Below are 14681 nucleotides of genomic sequence, written 5' to 3' on the forward strand. Positions count from 1 at the left end.
TAAGTCCCCTGCCCTTCAGTGTGACCCTAGAAGACCTTACACCAGTCACATCAGTCCCCTTTTTTATTCTACCTCAAGTTCCCCCAGAGCAGAGATGTGTGACCTCTTAACCACTAAGCCCTCAGCCTCTGGGCTTATATTTGCAACTTTCTTCCCAACGTTCCCTTAGTTTATTAACCTGTATTCCGAAGTGCTCTCCCTGCCTTGATTTTATCTTGAATCCTTACAGAACTCTATAAGGTAGGACTTCATTTTACAGATGAGGAAACAGAGGGTCAGAGTGCAGGAGGGATTTGTCCTGTTAGCCATGAGAGAGTCCCAGGCCTAGAGGAGGTAATCCCAGTGTCTCTTCCCCACTCTGCTGGAATTGGGGGAAGGGGATGCTCCAAGGTCTAGCCTCTGCCCTGGGAGCCAGAGCCTTTTTAAATCGGGGCCTCCTCACTGTCCAGACGAGGTGCCTGAGGAAAAGGAAGTGGGAGACATGTGGTTTCCTGCCCTAACCTCAGGCCTGGAGCGCCTGGCAGACCCTTCAGACCCAGAATGGGAGGAAACCGCCTTTCCCTGGAGGATCAGGATCTGGGTGCCAAGCAGGCTCTGGCTTGCTGAGTGGCCTCAGGAAGTTCAGTTGGCCTCTCTGAACCTCTCTGGCAGGCCATCATCTCATCTATGCTGTGATGAATCTGTGTGTTTTCAAGGAAAATGGCCACAGCTGGGTATGCTGCCTAGACCTGAGGGCAGGTCCGATGGTGGGTGAAGACCACTTGCTCCAGGGCTCACATGGGGATCCTATACCCTGGGGCCAGGAAGAAATTGGAGCTCCTAAGAGTTGGGAGACCAAGGTCACACTGGGAACTTGGACATGCCCAAGTCCTATAATTAATTTCAAGATTCCTAGGAGCAGGGACTTTGGAGCTAGATAGCCCGGTTTCAAATCCCAGCACTCACAGGCTATGTGATCGTGGGCAAATCCCCTAACCACTTTGTGCCTCAGTTTCCTCAGCTGTGAAGTGGGGTAACTATGGCCCCCAGCCTGTAATGGGGGTTAATATGCACAGAGGGCTAGGGCCGGAGCCTGCCCAGGAGGGGCTAGGCAGTGGGAGCTTCAGGTCTGAACCCTCGCCTAGGTGCCCACAGGATGATATCGGGGACCCCCGACCCCAGACACCTCTGCTCCTGCCCCGGCACCTCCTCCCTGCCAGGGCCTGGGAGGGAAGGGACTGGCAATCTCCCAGGAAGCTGGCTTTATTTTCAGGGCCTGCAGGGCTCAGCCCAGGTCCCACAGAAGTCCTGGGGCGCCTCCGCCCCCACCCCAGCTCTTTGGTTCTGCCCCTGCTGGCCTGGGAGGCAGGCACCCGGAGGTCACCAGGCCACCTGCACTTGTTGCTTCTGGAATGCGGTCAGCGCCCCAGCTCTGGACGTCCAGGGCCCAGGCTTGTTTGTAAACAGGGAGTCACAGCTGCCCGCCTGCCCAGCCCAGGCCTCTGCACTTGCTATTCTTGGAGGAGGGAGAGACTCCTCTGATGTTTCTTCTGCAGCTTTGATGATTCTTCAAGGTGCTGTTTCCACAAGAATCTTGTTAGTGAGCGTTGGTATGTCCTGTCCTCCCCCCTCCTCCTTTCCTTCCCTCCCCCGACCAGCCAGCCAGTCTGACTGCAGGGAAGCCTGCGCCCCTCCACCCACAGACACCTGGGCTCACTCAGTCAGCCCAGGCCACAGACCTGTTCTGTTCTCTCCTTACTCAGTCTGCAACACTGTTGATGGGCCACGGCGTGCAGGGTGCTCTCCTCAGTGATGCAGAGCAGAGAAAAACTGGGTCTCACGTCAGGCAGCAGGAGGGTGATGGGGATGACAGAAGACAGGGGAAACAGGCTGTCTTTAGAAAACAGTGGCTGTGTGGATGCAAAGGCACAGACATGAGCAATGCCTGCCCGCATTCAACACAGGTGTTTCTTGAGCACCTACTATGAGCCAGGCACTATTCTGGGCACTGGGGAGGCTGCAGTGACCATGACAGATGAAGGTTTAGTCTGGTGGCCCTGGCCTTTTAGCTCATAGAAATAGAATGTGGCAGCCAGGCAGGGGGGTGCACACCTGTGATCCCAGCAACTTGGGAAGCTGAGGCAGGAAGATTGCAAGTTGGAGGCCAGCCTTAGCAACTCAGTGAGGCCCTAAGCAACTCAGTGAGACCCTGTCTCAAAATAAAAATCAAAAGAACTGTGGAGGGGGGAGGCTCCGGCTTTAGCTCAGTGGCCGAGCACTTGCCTACCACGTGTGAGGCCCTGGGTTTGATCCTTAGCATCACATAAAAATAAATAAAATAAAAATAAAGGCAGGCTGTCCATCTGTAACTACCAGAAAAAAAAAAAAATGGTACTGGGGACAGAGCTTCATGGTGAAGCACCCCTGGGCTCCATCCTCAGTACCCAAAAAAAAAGAAAGACAGAATTTGGCAGACTGGGGATGTGGCTCCGTGGTAGAGCACTTGCCTGGCGTGCATGAGGCCCTGGGTTTGATTTTCAGCACCATTAAAACAAAAAAAACAGGAAAGAAAGAAGGATATAGACTGTGCCTGGCTGTGGTAGTAGAAAGAGACGAGGGGAAATTTGATGCACTTTCTAGAGCCTGGTGTATCTGGAGTATTTTCATGCCGACATATATTCAGTGTGAAAGTTGTTCATGAGATACTTCTGCGATCTTTTCTTCCTGTGCATTGTTGAAATCTGATGTGTGCTTGACCCCCTCTGCGTGTTTCAGTACAGATCAGCCACATCCCGAGGCTCCACGGCCACGGAGACTTGTGGATACTCTGTGGGATGGTACAATTCTAACCTGAGAAGGTGGATTTTTTTAAATTTTATTTTTGGTACTGTGGATGGAACCCAGGGGCACTTTACTAATCAGCTCCATTTCCAGCCCTTTTTATTTTGAGACAGGGTTTTACTAAGTTACCCTAGCTGGTCCCAAACCTGTGATCCTCCTGCCTTGGCCTCCTGAGTAGATGGGGTTATAGGAGAGTGGCACATGGCTAAGAAGTACATTTTTTTTTTAATATATATTTTTTTAGTTGTCAATGGACCTTTATTTATTTATTTTTATATTGTTCGGTGCTGAGATTCAAACCCAGCGCCTCACACATGCTAGGCAAGTGTTCTACCACTGAGCTATAACCCCAGCCCAGGAAGTAAATTTAAAAATAATAATAATCAGGTTGTGATTAAGTGACACAAAGAAAATAAAACAATGAGATGTGAAAGGGACTGGCTGGTGGAGGTATACCAGCTGGGGAGACAGGAAGTCTTCTCCAAGGAGGTGCCCTCTGAACTGAGATCCAAGTGCAATGTAGGAGCCAGCCACAGAGAGCTCTGGGGGAAGCTTCCAGGTTGAAGACATAGCAAGTGCCAAGGTCCTGAGGTAGGAGTGCATGTGGCTCTGTAAGGAGCACAAATAAGACCAGTGTGGAGGAACAGAGGGAGTGGAAAACGGGAATGGGAGAGAAGGTAGGGAGGTGCTGGCCCTTGTAGGCTGGAGAAGGGGTTTCAGGATGGTTGGGGCTGAGAGAAGTCCAAGAACTTCATGAGTCAGCAGTAACTCCCTGCAGCAGCCTTTTCCCGCTGTGTGAGGCAGGATTAAATTCCCCCTGGTCCGCCCAGAGGCAAGAACCTGCTCTCTACACTGACCTCAGCTCACTGGGAGAAGGGAGCAGAAGAGAAAGTTGACATCTGTCTTCATCTCCAGTGGGCAGGAGGAGGGTCTCAAAATAAAAGAGGCTGCGGATGTGGCTCAGTGGTAAAGCACCTCGGGTTCAATCCCTGGTACCACAAAATAAAAATAAACACCACAGCTAACCCCTCCCCCAAAAAACCAGCCTAAATTTATTATGCGCTGCTGGACTGAGCCATCTTATGAACACACGTGGATACAATGTGATACAGTGTTGTGGATCCCCTTGATACTGTCCATGTGGATAGTTCTGGATACAGTTCTGCAGTGGGGAAGTCAGGATTGGGCCTCACTGGGTTGAGATCCAGGAGTCCGGGCCCAGGGCGCGGCTCAGGGGTAGAGCACAAGGTTAGCCCACGCCAGGCCTGGGTTTGATCCCCGGCACCACACGCACAAAAAAATGATGATGATGATAAAGTAAAACCAAGGCATAAGAAGGCTGCCTTCCTCCGGGAGGCTCTAGAGGCCAATTCTCTCCTTTACCATGTCCAGTCTCAGGACCCCGGCTGCACGCACCCCATCGTCACAGCCAGCATGGCAGCATCTTCTGATCTAACTTAGATCTCTGTTTCGAGGCTGTGTGGCCTCTAACTCTGACCCCGGCTCCCCTTCCTCCCTCTTATGAGGACCCTGTGATTTCACAGGCCCACTCTGATCACGCAGGACCATCCCCCCAATCCCAAGACCCTTAACTTTGCCCGGCACAGTGGCGCCCACCTGTAATCCCAGTGGCTCAGGAGGCTGAGGCAGGAGGATCGCAAGTTCAAAGCCAGCCTCAGCAACTTAGTGAGGCCCTAAGCAACCTAGCGAGACCCTGTCTCTAAATAAATATAAAAAGGGCTGGGGATGTGGCTCAGTGGTGAAGTGTAGTTATCCCCTCTTGTCTCCCCAGTGCCAAGGCTTTCCGAGGGAGGAGATGGGACTGGGGAGCGCGTCTGGGCCTTGCATGGCTTGTGGCCGATGGCAGGGGGAGCAGGGTCAGCAGGACCTGCTGGGGCAAGGCACTGTTTCCAGCCTCTGCAGGGAGTGACCACTTAATCCTCACAAGAACCTGTCTCCTGGGCACCCAAGCGTTAGATTGCCCACGACCAGCTAGTGAGTAGCAGAAACAGGACTCAAACTTGAGCGACAGACCCCAGGATCTGAGCCCCTAACCTCACTTGCATCTGACAGCTGCAAGGGTGCTTTGTGACTAGTTTATGCTTTTACCAGACTCCTCTTTTTTGAAGCTTTATTGAGTGTGATTCACATACAACTCACCTATTGAAAGTGCACCGCTCAGAGGTCGCCAGTGTATTCAGAGCTGTGCACGTCATTACAGTCAATTTTAGAACATTTTCATCACCGCAAAAAGAAAACACACACCCATGACAGTCACTCCTCGTCCTGCATCCCCAGAGCTGTGGCGCTAGAAGCCACCAATGTGCCTTCTGACTTTGGGGATCTACTTATTCTGGACATTTCATAGAAATAAGACCATGAAAGCCTATTGTGGTGGCCCACACCTGTAATCCCAGCACCTTGGGAGGCTGAGGCAGGAGGATTGCAAGTTTGAGGCCAGCCTCAGCAACTTGGCAAAACCCTGTCTCAAAAAGCAAAAGGAGCTGGGGATGTGACTCATGATATAGTGCCCCTGGGGTCAGTCCCCAGTATCAAAAGAACAGAAAGGACATGAGCTCGTGTAGCACGAGCCTGTTTGTGTCCATGCAGTATTTCACGTTTGAATACACCCCATTTTTTTTTAACGTGCTCATCAGTTGACGGACAGAGGTTGTTTCTACCTCAGGCTGCCACACACGTCCACACCCACGTGTGTTGGTGTGGACGTGTGTCTTCGTGGCTCCTGGGGCGGCTGGGGCCCCTCTATGTTGGCCGCGCTGGGAGCAGCCAAGCCACTCAACCAACTGAGTGCTTGCTATTCCTGTCCCATCAGCCACGCGTCTGAGCTCCCATTTCACATCCTTGTTACCATTTGCGATTATCTGTGGTTTTGGTTACAGTCATCCACAAAATACTCTTTTTGTTGTTATTTGAGGTTCTGGGGATTGAACTCGGTCACTTTACTGTTGAGCCACATCCCCAGCCCTTTTATATTTTTTTATGTGTGTGTGTCTACTTTTTTAATGAATTTTTTTAATTGTAGATGGACACAATTCCTTTATTTTATTTATTTATTTTTATGGGATACTTAGAATCAAACCCAGCCCCTCACGCTTGCTAGGCAAGCTCTCTACCACTGAGCCACACCCCAGCCCCCATAGTTTAAGACAGTAACACAGAATATTCTCTGATTTGTGGAGCCCGATGTATGCCTGCTAAGTTGCAGAGGCTGGCCTCTAACTGTGATCCTCTTGCCTCAGCCTCCTGAGTAGCTGGGATACAGGCACATGCAGTTGTGCCCAGCCACAGAATCCTTTTAATGGACTGATCTTGTTTCTCCTCACATCTGCCTGTATGTTTTGGTTCCCAAATGAGAGAATTGGTGCCTCTGAGTGGCTTATTGAGTTGCTCCAGAGGCCTGAAGAGAAACTCTGGGCCAGTGGCCCTGGCAGCCTGGGCCTTCCCAGGGTCTTCCCCGCTCCCAGAGGTGGTTGGGACCTGTGGCCCCGGGTGATCACTGAAGAGCAGTTCCAGCTGGGCCCAGGGGCCAGGTGCCTGTGGGGTGGCTGTGGCCTTTCCCATCCTTCTGCCCAAGGCCTGGGTCTCATGGGGATTGGGGTGGCCCAGAATCCCAGCCACCTGAGATTCTCCCTGTGGGCAGTGGGGGTAAGGCCACTGCCCTGGGCATGCTGTGACCACACCGCCGTCCCTGCCCTGGCAGGAGCTGGAGCTGGTGGAGGACGTGTGGCGGGGGGAGGCGCAGGACCTGCTGTCCCAGATCGCCCAGCTGCAGGAGGAGAACAAGCAGCTCATGACCAACCTCTCCCACAAGGACGTCAGCTTCTCCGAGGAGGAGTTCCAGAAGCATGAAGGTAAGAGGGCCGCCCAGGCGAGGGGGACTGTCCTGCGGCTTTGCTGCCCGCGTCCTGGTGCCACATTGACTCTCACCCCTGCTCTGCGAGAAGCTGGGGAGCCTGGGTTGGCAGATGGTGACACAGGTTTGCTTAGCAGGCTGCCCCCGGTTCCCTCCCTGCCCTGGGACACCTTAGACAGGACAGAGACCCTGCCCTCCTGAAGGAGGAGATGGTTGATGAGCACGTGGACAGACAATGGCTTGATTCCAGAGGCCAGCAGCACCATAGAGGAGCTGACCAGGGTGCACGGTAGTGACCTGAGGCTTCTTTAGAGACGGAGGCTGTCACAGTTGAGCCTAGTGAGGTGACAGTGTGAGCCCTGCAAGTACCTCGCAAGAAGCAAGTAGCACAGAGGCCCCGGGGCAAGATTGAGAGACCCAGGAGGCTGGGGTGGGGTACAAGAAGACCCAGGCCAGGGTGGCTGAAGATGAGGTCAGGGCCAGCAGGGGTCAGATCACACGGCCCCTTAGACAAAGCTGTGGTCTCTGGAAAGAGATTTGAGGCTCTTATAGGGGGCAACTAGGGACAGCAGCCCAGGCCTGACTGGCACTGGGTCCACTCCACTGTCACATCCTATGAACAGCTACCCAGAACCTTCACGCCAGCCCTCTGCTGCTGTTGGGATACAAGGACGGACAATGGGTCTGAGCTGGGCCTCCTAAGCCCCCTCTGTCCTGTACTGGCCAACAGCTCTTCCCCTGCAAATCAGAGCTACCTCTGACTTCCACCTTGAGGGATCTCAGAATCATCTCTTTAGCCTGAGAAAACCCCTGGGGTCAGCCGGGCACAGGTCTGTAATCCCAGCTGTTTGGGAGGCTGAGACAGAAGGATCAAAATTTCAAGGCCAGCTTCAGCAACTTAGTGGGATCCTAAGCAACTAGTAAGACCCTGTCTCAAAATAAAAGATAAAAGGAGCTGGGGATACAGCTCAGTGGTGAATGCCCCTGGGTTCGATCCCCAGTACCAAAAATGTGTGGTGGCTCAGTGGTGGAGTACATGCCTGGCGTGGGTGAGGTCCTAGGTTTCGTCCCCAGTGACACACACACAAAGACATGGATTTTATTAGTTACAGAGATTGAGTAAAATGCTGGGAAATGACACTCCAAGGGAAAGCCGTGGAGCGGTATGAATGTAAGAAAAATTTATTTGGGAGCTGGGGTTGTGGCTCAGTGATAGAGTGCTTGCCTTGCACAGGTGAGGCACTGGGTTCCATCCTCAGCACCACATAAAAATAAATCAATAAAATAAAGGTATTTGTCCATCTACAATTAAAAAAAGAAAAGGAAAATGTATTTTAAGGCAAAAACACTATTAAAGGGTTACTTCAATGATGATAAAAAATTCAGTGTTCTAGGACGATCTGGTGATTTCCAAATTTGTATGCACTTAATAATTCATCCTAAAAGCATATTTTTAGCCAGGTATGGTGGCTGTGCCTGTAATCCCAGCTTCTTAGGAGGCTGAAACAGCAGGATCACAAGTTCAGAGCCAGCCTTAGCAATTTAAAGAGACCCTAAGCAACCTATTGAGACCCTGTCTCAAAATAACTGGGACTGGGGCTCAGCAGTAGCACGCTTGCCTGGCACGTGGGAGGCACTGGGTTCGATTCTCAGCACCACATATAAACAAATAAAATAAAAGTCTATCAACAAGATATAGATAAATTAAATACAAGCAGTCAAATTAATATATTTTTTAAAGAAATAAAAATAAAAAAGGATTGGGGATGTGGCTCAGTAGTTAAGCAATCCTGGGTTCAATTCCCAGAAACAAAAAATATATATGCACATACCTACATACATATCCATATTTTAAAAGTGGACAGAAGTATGTCCAAAGCAGGCTGATTCAGTTCTCAGATCCGCAGGCAGGTGCCTCAGCAGGGGATGCTTGGCCATGCGGGAACTAAGTTGTACTTATCCAAGGGACCTGATGCAATATTCTTGCCTATGACATTTCTGAGGGCACACAGAGGCCTCTGCCGATGACCTGGGAACTGTCCTGCCTGCCCCCCTGAAGCTGCAGAGGCTCAAGGGCCTGGGCCAGGGGCCTGAAAGCATAGTTCTGAGCTGCCCCTCAGCTGAGTTCCATCTGCTGCAGCATGGGGAGCTTCGCTCTGTCCCCACAGCCTCCTGTCCCTGTGGCCTCCTGTTCCCTTCTGGGCTTGTCAGGAAGCAGCTGACATGTGCAATCTGAGGTGCTCCTATGTGGCTCCTGCCAGGCTGCAGCCATGAGTAGAGAGGCTGTAGAGAGGTCGTGGAGAGGCCGAGAGGCTGTGCAGGTGCCGGGCAGGTGGTCTCCCTCCTCCTGCTGAAGTCCCTCAGAGAAGGAACGGGGAGACCATCGGGCTGCACCTTGTGCCAGCTGTGACTCTGGGCAGAGGCTTGGGCACGCTGATGATTTCGGGGTGCAGCTGTTTGAATCCTGGGGAGGTGGGGGGTTCTCAGGGGAGCCTTCCAGGCAGCCAGCATGGCTTTCTCAGCTCCTAGCATGGTGCGCCCCATTTCTCGGAGCTACCTGGGGGGTCTCCTCTCTCCCACTTTCTGGAAGCATCCAGATGATAGAACACTTCATTCCTGTGATCTCAGCTTCTCAAGAGGCTGAGGCAGGAGGATTGCAAGTTCAGGACCAGCCTGGGTAACTTAGTGAGACCCTGTCTCAAAACAGGCTGGGGATGTAGCTCAGTGGTGGAACACCTGGGGCTCAGTTTCCACTGTAAAAAAAACAAGAAAGTTATTTCTTAGCCGGGCACAGTGGTGCAGACCTGTAGTCCCAGCTTCTCAGGAGGCTGAGGCAGGAGGAGGATCACCAACTCAAAGCCAGCCTCAGCAATTTAGCGAGGCCCTAAGCAACTCAGTGACACCCTGTCTCTAAATAAAATACAAGAAAGGGCTGGGGATGTGGCTCAGTGGTTAAGCACCCCTGGGTTCCATCCCCAGTACCAAAAAAGAAAAAAGAAAGCACTTCTTTGCCTGTTTTTGGAATCCATCTTGTCATTTAGAAAGCAGGGAGTAGAAATGACTCGTCAGCACCCAGGGAGTGAATTACAGATCTCCAAGCCATTGGACCCGGGAGACAAGTGTGAAGAGACACTCTCTGGTCTGCAGAAAGTCCTTGGGCTGTGCAGGAACAGCTTAGGCGTTGGGAGTGGAGGAAAACCACCAGCGCAGGCGTCTCTGCCAAGCAGTAGGATTAGTTCTTGGGATTTTTCTCATCGGCACATGAGAGAAAAGTGAAAGGGAACAGGAGAAGGGAATTTCAATATCATATTCCGTTAAACCCCGCAGATCCCAAACACTGCCCTGCAACGCGAATCAACGTGAAGATGATACGTGGGGTGTTTTGCATTTTTTTTTCCTATTAAGTCTTGTTGGGGGGGGGGAGCAGAGTGGTTGTGAAAATACGTGCAACATAAAGTCTACCGCCTTGGCCGCTGCCAAGTGCATGGCAATGAGCACACTCGGAGCACTTGCTGCCATTGCCACCGTCAGTCACCCTCTGAGTCTTCATCTCCCAACACTGAGACTCCGCACCACGCAGGTGTGGAGGCTTCTGACCCGACTCCAGTCCCAGTCCCGCCTCTACCGCCTGGGTCATTTGGGGAAGGTCACTTACTAGTCCAACCTTCAAGTTATTTCCAGGTTCAGGGCTCAGTAAAAGATGTCCCCAAGGGCGTCTTTTCCTCCCCGTTGAACCAAGTCTCGTTCAGTATGAACTTCAGCTCAGTGAAAATCGCCCCTCTCTGGGCCTTTCTGTGACGTCTGCTGTCTCCAGGGGCTGCTGTGACCCATTGCTGCAGGAGACTGGGTGCTTATGACAGCAACACGTGTCCCCTCACAGCTCTGCAGGCAAGGGTCCAAAATCTGTGTGCCAGCAGGGCCAAGGGCTCTGAGGGGAGATGGCTCTGTTTCAGTCAGCTTTTCCTTGCTGGACCTGGGAAGGACAAGGCCAAGGAGGAGAAGTTTACTTTGGCCCATGGTTTCAGTCTGTGATCTGCGAACGCCACAGCTAGGGCCGAGGTCAGGCAGAGCACCTCGGTGCAAGGACGTTGTAGTGGAAAGCTGCTCAGGGCTTGGCAACCAGGACGCAGAGAGAGCTCGGCTCACTGGTGACAAAACATAGACCCCCCAAGGCACACCCCAGTGACCTGCTCCTCCAGCCACACCCTGCTGCCTACGGTTAGCACCCACTTCATCCCTATCAGTGGATGGGAGGCTCCTGGGGTTGAACCCAGGGTGCTCAACCACGAGCCCCATCCCCAGCTCTTTTCATCTTGTTATTTTGAGACGGCGCCTCACAGACTTGCTTAGGGTCTCACTATATTGCTGAGTCTGGCTTTGAACTTGGGATCTTCCTGCCTTAGCCTTAAGTTGCTGGGATTATAGGTGTGCGCCATCATGCCCAATAGGTGAAGCTCTCTTAACCCAATGATGTCACCTCTGACACACAGGAGTGTTTTGGGGACACCTCAAATCCAAACCATAGCACCTTTTGGCCCCTTTCAGCTCACCTCAGGCCTCTTGCCCTGTAGCATTGTCACTGGAATCTCTGCCTCCTGCTCCTGTGGCCGCCTCCTCTGGGTCTGTCTGATGTCCACCCCTTTCTCTTTTAAGGACATCAGTCACTGGGTTTAGGGTCCACCTCCCCTCATCTACCATGAGTTCCTCTTAGCTAACTGCATCTCCAGAGATTCTATTTCTTTTTTTTTTTTTCTTTCTTTTCTTTTTGGGGTGCTGGGGATGAACCCAGCATGCATGCTAGGTAGGCGCTCTACCACTGAGCCACATTGCCAGCCCCCTATTTCCAAGTAAGGCCACATGCTGAGGTTCCAGGTGGCATGACTGGGGGACCCTGTTCTACCCAGGATATTTACAGAGGAGCTCGGGCCCTAAGACCTTGAGAGTGGGAAGGCAGTGTGGTTGCAGTAGTGTCAACGCAGGCAGAGACCCTGGAGGGTGGCCTGGTCCCTGGGGACCCTGGAACATGTGTCACACCTCACAGCTGTCCTGCTGTCCCTGGGAGATCCAAGCACCAGTACCATCCCCACAAGCTCATAGATCAGGAACAGGCAAAGGCCATCCTCCTCGTCCCCACATCAAAGGTGGCTTCTGGCGTGGTGCTGGGGGCCTGGCTGCAGCCTTCCCATGGCTGGGAAGTGAGGGCCTCCTGCCTCAGCCTCCGGAGTTGCTGGGATTGCAGGCTGCCGTGCCTGAGGCCACAGCTAACCCACGCACCCCACCATCGCTGGGGCTTCAGTTACATCTAGATTTGGGCTACTGTGAACAAAGCTGCCGAGACATCTTCTGAGCAGGTCTTATTCTGCGCGGTCAGGTCGTCACTTGCCATCTTCACTCACAAGTCTGCCTGTCTGTCTGCAGCCTACTGCGCTCAGGTACACTGTCCGTCAGCCGAGCGCCTGCTGACCTACGCATGCTCACCTGCGGGGCGGGGTCCAGGGTGCACCTGCCTTGTGTAACCCGGGCATGTGCTGAGATGCGTGCTGGGCGCTCCCCATGACTTTCTTGTACATTGTTAGGGACGTGGCGAGTGGAGGAACCCTTAGGGAACCTCAGAGGTGTTGAGGGCACTCTCAAGTCCGCAGCCCATGCACGGAGCAACCTCAGGGTCCAGCTGAGCTTTCTGCACCTTGGGGCCTCCCAGTCCCTGCCCTTGGGGTCTTTCCTCCCTGACTGTCCCCTCCTGGCCTCCTTGGCCCGGCCCACTGCCCTGGCCCTCTGGCCTCTGGTCTGGGCTTGTTCTGGCTCAAGCCTGCATCTCCTGGTGGCCTCTACTTTGCAGCCTGGTGCTGCCCTTGGACTCCGGGTACCACTTCCAGTCCTGGGCCTGCCCACCTGCTGGTGCCTGCCGGGGACATAGCCTCATCACCTGGCCTCTTTCTTTGCTGTCCTCTGGGCTCAGTATAAATGTGCCTGGCCCCAGAGGCGGCTTCCCACACCCACAGTCCACGCTGGGTCTCTGTGTTACTTGTTCTTGTCTGCCTGATATCTGGAAGCCCGTGAGAGCAAAGCCCAGTCTCACTGTCGACCGTGGTGTCCCCTTGACTAGCTCAGTATCACGTACGCAGCAGGTGCTCAGTGAGTAGTTGAAGGATGGACATCTGGTGTGCGTGTGTGCATGTACAGAAAGCTGAGCGCCACTCCCAGCAGGTGGTCTTGTCTGGGAGAGTGGACTGGCGTCTGGCCCTGGTGACACGGTCTGCTGACCTCACGGGAGCCTCTGAGTCTGGGCGAGGACAAGAAGACCAGGGTTTGAGTGCCAACTCTGCAAGTTCCTGGCTGAGCAACCCTGAACCTTGGGCCTCAGTTTTCCATACCTGCAAAATGAGGCCAGTAAGGTCCAGGTATCCTTCCCGGGCCTCTCAGGAAGAAGTTGCATTTTGGGATCCTGGAGGAGGAATCTGCCCCCATTCCCTGGCAGCCTTGAGTGCAGACCCCATGTGAAGCCTGGAATGGCAAGACGGCTCCCCTTCAGGAATGTCACTCTTTGCAATCCTGGGCTCTGTGGGACAGAACCTGACCCACCTAGTCTGGTGACCGGGTGTCACACACTGTAATACATACACCTGGGAGGATGGTCATTGTTGTGGGTGAAACCTGCTGGGGAATATCCCTGCTGGGAGAGAGGAGGTCAGTGGGAAGACCTGGATGGGACCGAGCTACCAAGTTTGCAGATCATTTGTTACAGCAGCTGCAGGAAACTCATACAGCCCCTGTCCTTACCGTTCAGCAAACTCACCATGTAGCTTGATGGGCACCTGCTATCTGCAGGCACCGTGGAGGCCTGGGCAGTGTGACAGGGAGGGGTCAGCTGAAGCCTTGTCCTCCTGTGGCCCATGGTCTGCCTGGGACTGGGGCAGGGTGGGGGTGAATGGACTGCGAGGAAGCCAGCCCTGGGTGGCAGCCCCTGACCTCCCACTGGTGCCAGGCGGCAGATGATGCAGGTCCTTGGTGTCACTTGGTCCAGCCTCTCAGCAGCCCTGGGGGAGGTACAGCCACCTCCCCACTTTATAGATAAGGAAACTGAGGCTTAAAGAGCAGAGCCCAGAGCCACACGTCCATCAGGTAGGACGGCCAGCCCTGGAGCCAGGGCCTGGGGGGTCTCTGCTCTGCCACCCTCCCTTCAGTGACAGAATTAGGGGAGTTGTAAAAAGTGCTGAAAGGTGAAGCGAGAGAAGGGGGGACTGCGGGGGTGGTGGTGGCTTGGCAGGGGTCAGGGAGGGAGCCTGTGTGCAGAGGTGGCTGGATGGAGGCCCACCTGGAGGCTGCAGGGGAGGTCGGGAGTTCTGGGCAGAGGGGACAGGAGGGCAAAGGCCCTGAGGCGGATGGGCTGGGAGGGGTGGGGACAGAGCAGATGTTGGCGGTCGGCTGCAGCTGGTGTGAGGCTGGGGGAGGCCGGGTCTGGGTGGAGGAGCTGCTGGGCGGCCACCCAAGGGGGCAGGTGGAGTCACGGGCTGGTGTCCCCACCAGGCATGTCGGAGCGGGAGCGGCAGGTGATGAAGAAGCTGAAGGAGGTGGTGGACAAGCAGCGTGACGAGATCCGGGCCAAGGACAGGGAGCTGGGCCTCAAGAACGAGGACGTGGAGGCTGTGAGTGGCGGGCAGACCTCCTCCCGAGTGCTGGCTCCAGCCAGAGACTGGACGCTCCACTCGGGAGCTTCTCATCTCGTTCTCTGGGCTCCGAAGGGTGGGCATCCTCGGAGGCTCGTCCTCGAATCAGGGCTGGCGGAGGAGCCTCAGCAGAGTCTCCACTGCAGGCGCAGGAGTCCCCTTTGCTGTGACCCTGGGGCTTCCTCCAGCCCACCGCTCTGTTCCCCTGTGAGGCCAGGCCCCACAGGCCCCATGCTGCCCCAGAAACCTGCAGTGTCTCTGCCTGAATCAAAAATGATGCCGCTTTATTGAGGCCTGTTATTTCCATCTGCTGGGAAATT

At 53.9% G+C, this 14681-nt stretch overlaps 1 protein-coding gene across 4 annotated transcripts in view; it reads left to right on the top strand.

Moving 5' to 3' along the window:
• Nucleotides 1-14681, top strand: part of Rilpl1 (Rab interacting lysosomal protein like 1) — a 33651-nt gene that overhangs the window by 866 nt on the left and 18104 nt on the right. For all 4 annotated transcript variants that reach the window (XM_058579791.1, XM_046446244.2, XM_046446245.2 and 1 more), the window contains exons 2-3: nt 6542-6692; nt 14222-14340. In XM_058579791.1, coding sequence (XP_058435774.1) covers nt 6542-6692; nt 14222-14340 — 270 coding nt within the window. The remainder of the gene's footprint in view (nt 1-6541; nt 6693-14221; nt 14341-14681) is intronic.

Source organism: Marmota monax, unplaced genomic scaffold (assembly GCF_021218885.2).
Source record: "Marmota monax isolate L192 unplaced genomic scaffold, Marmota_monax_Labrador192_F-V1.1 WCK01_AAM20220418_F8-fsc00092, whole genome shotgun sequence".
Taxonomy (NCBI): domain Eukaryota; kingdom Metazoa; phylum Chordata; class Mammalia; order Rodentia; family Sciuridae; genus Marmota; species Marmota monax.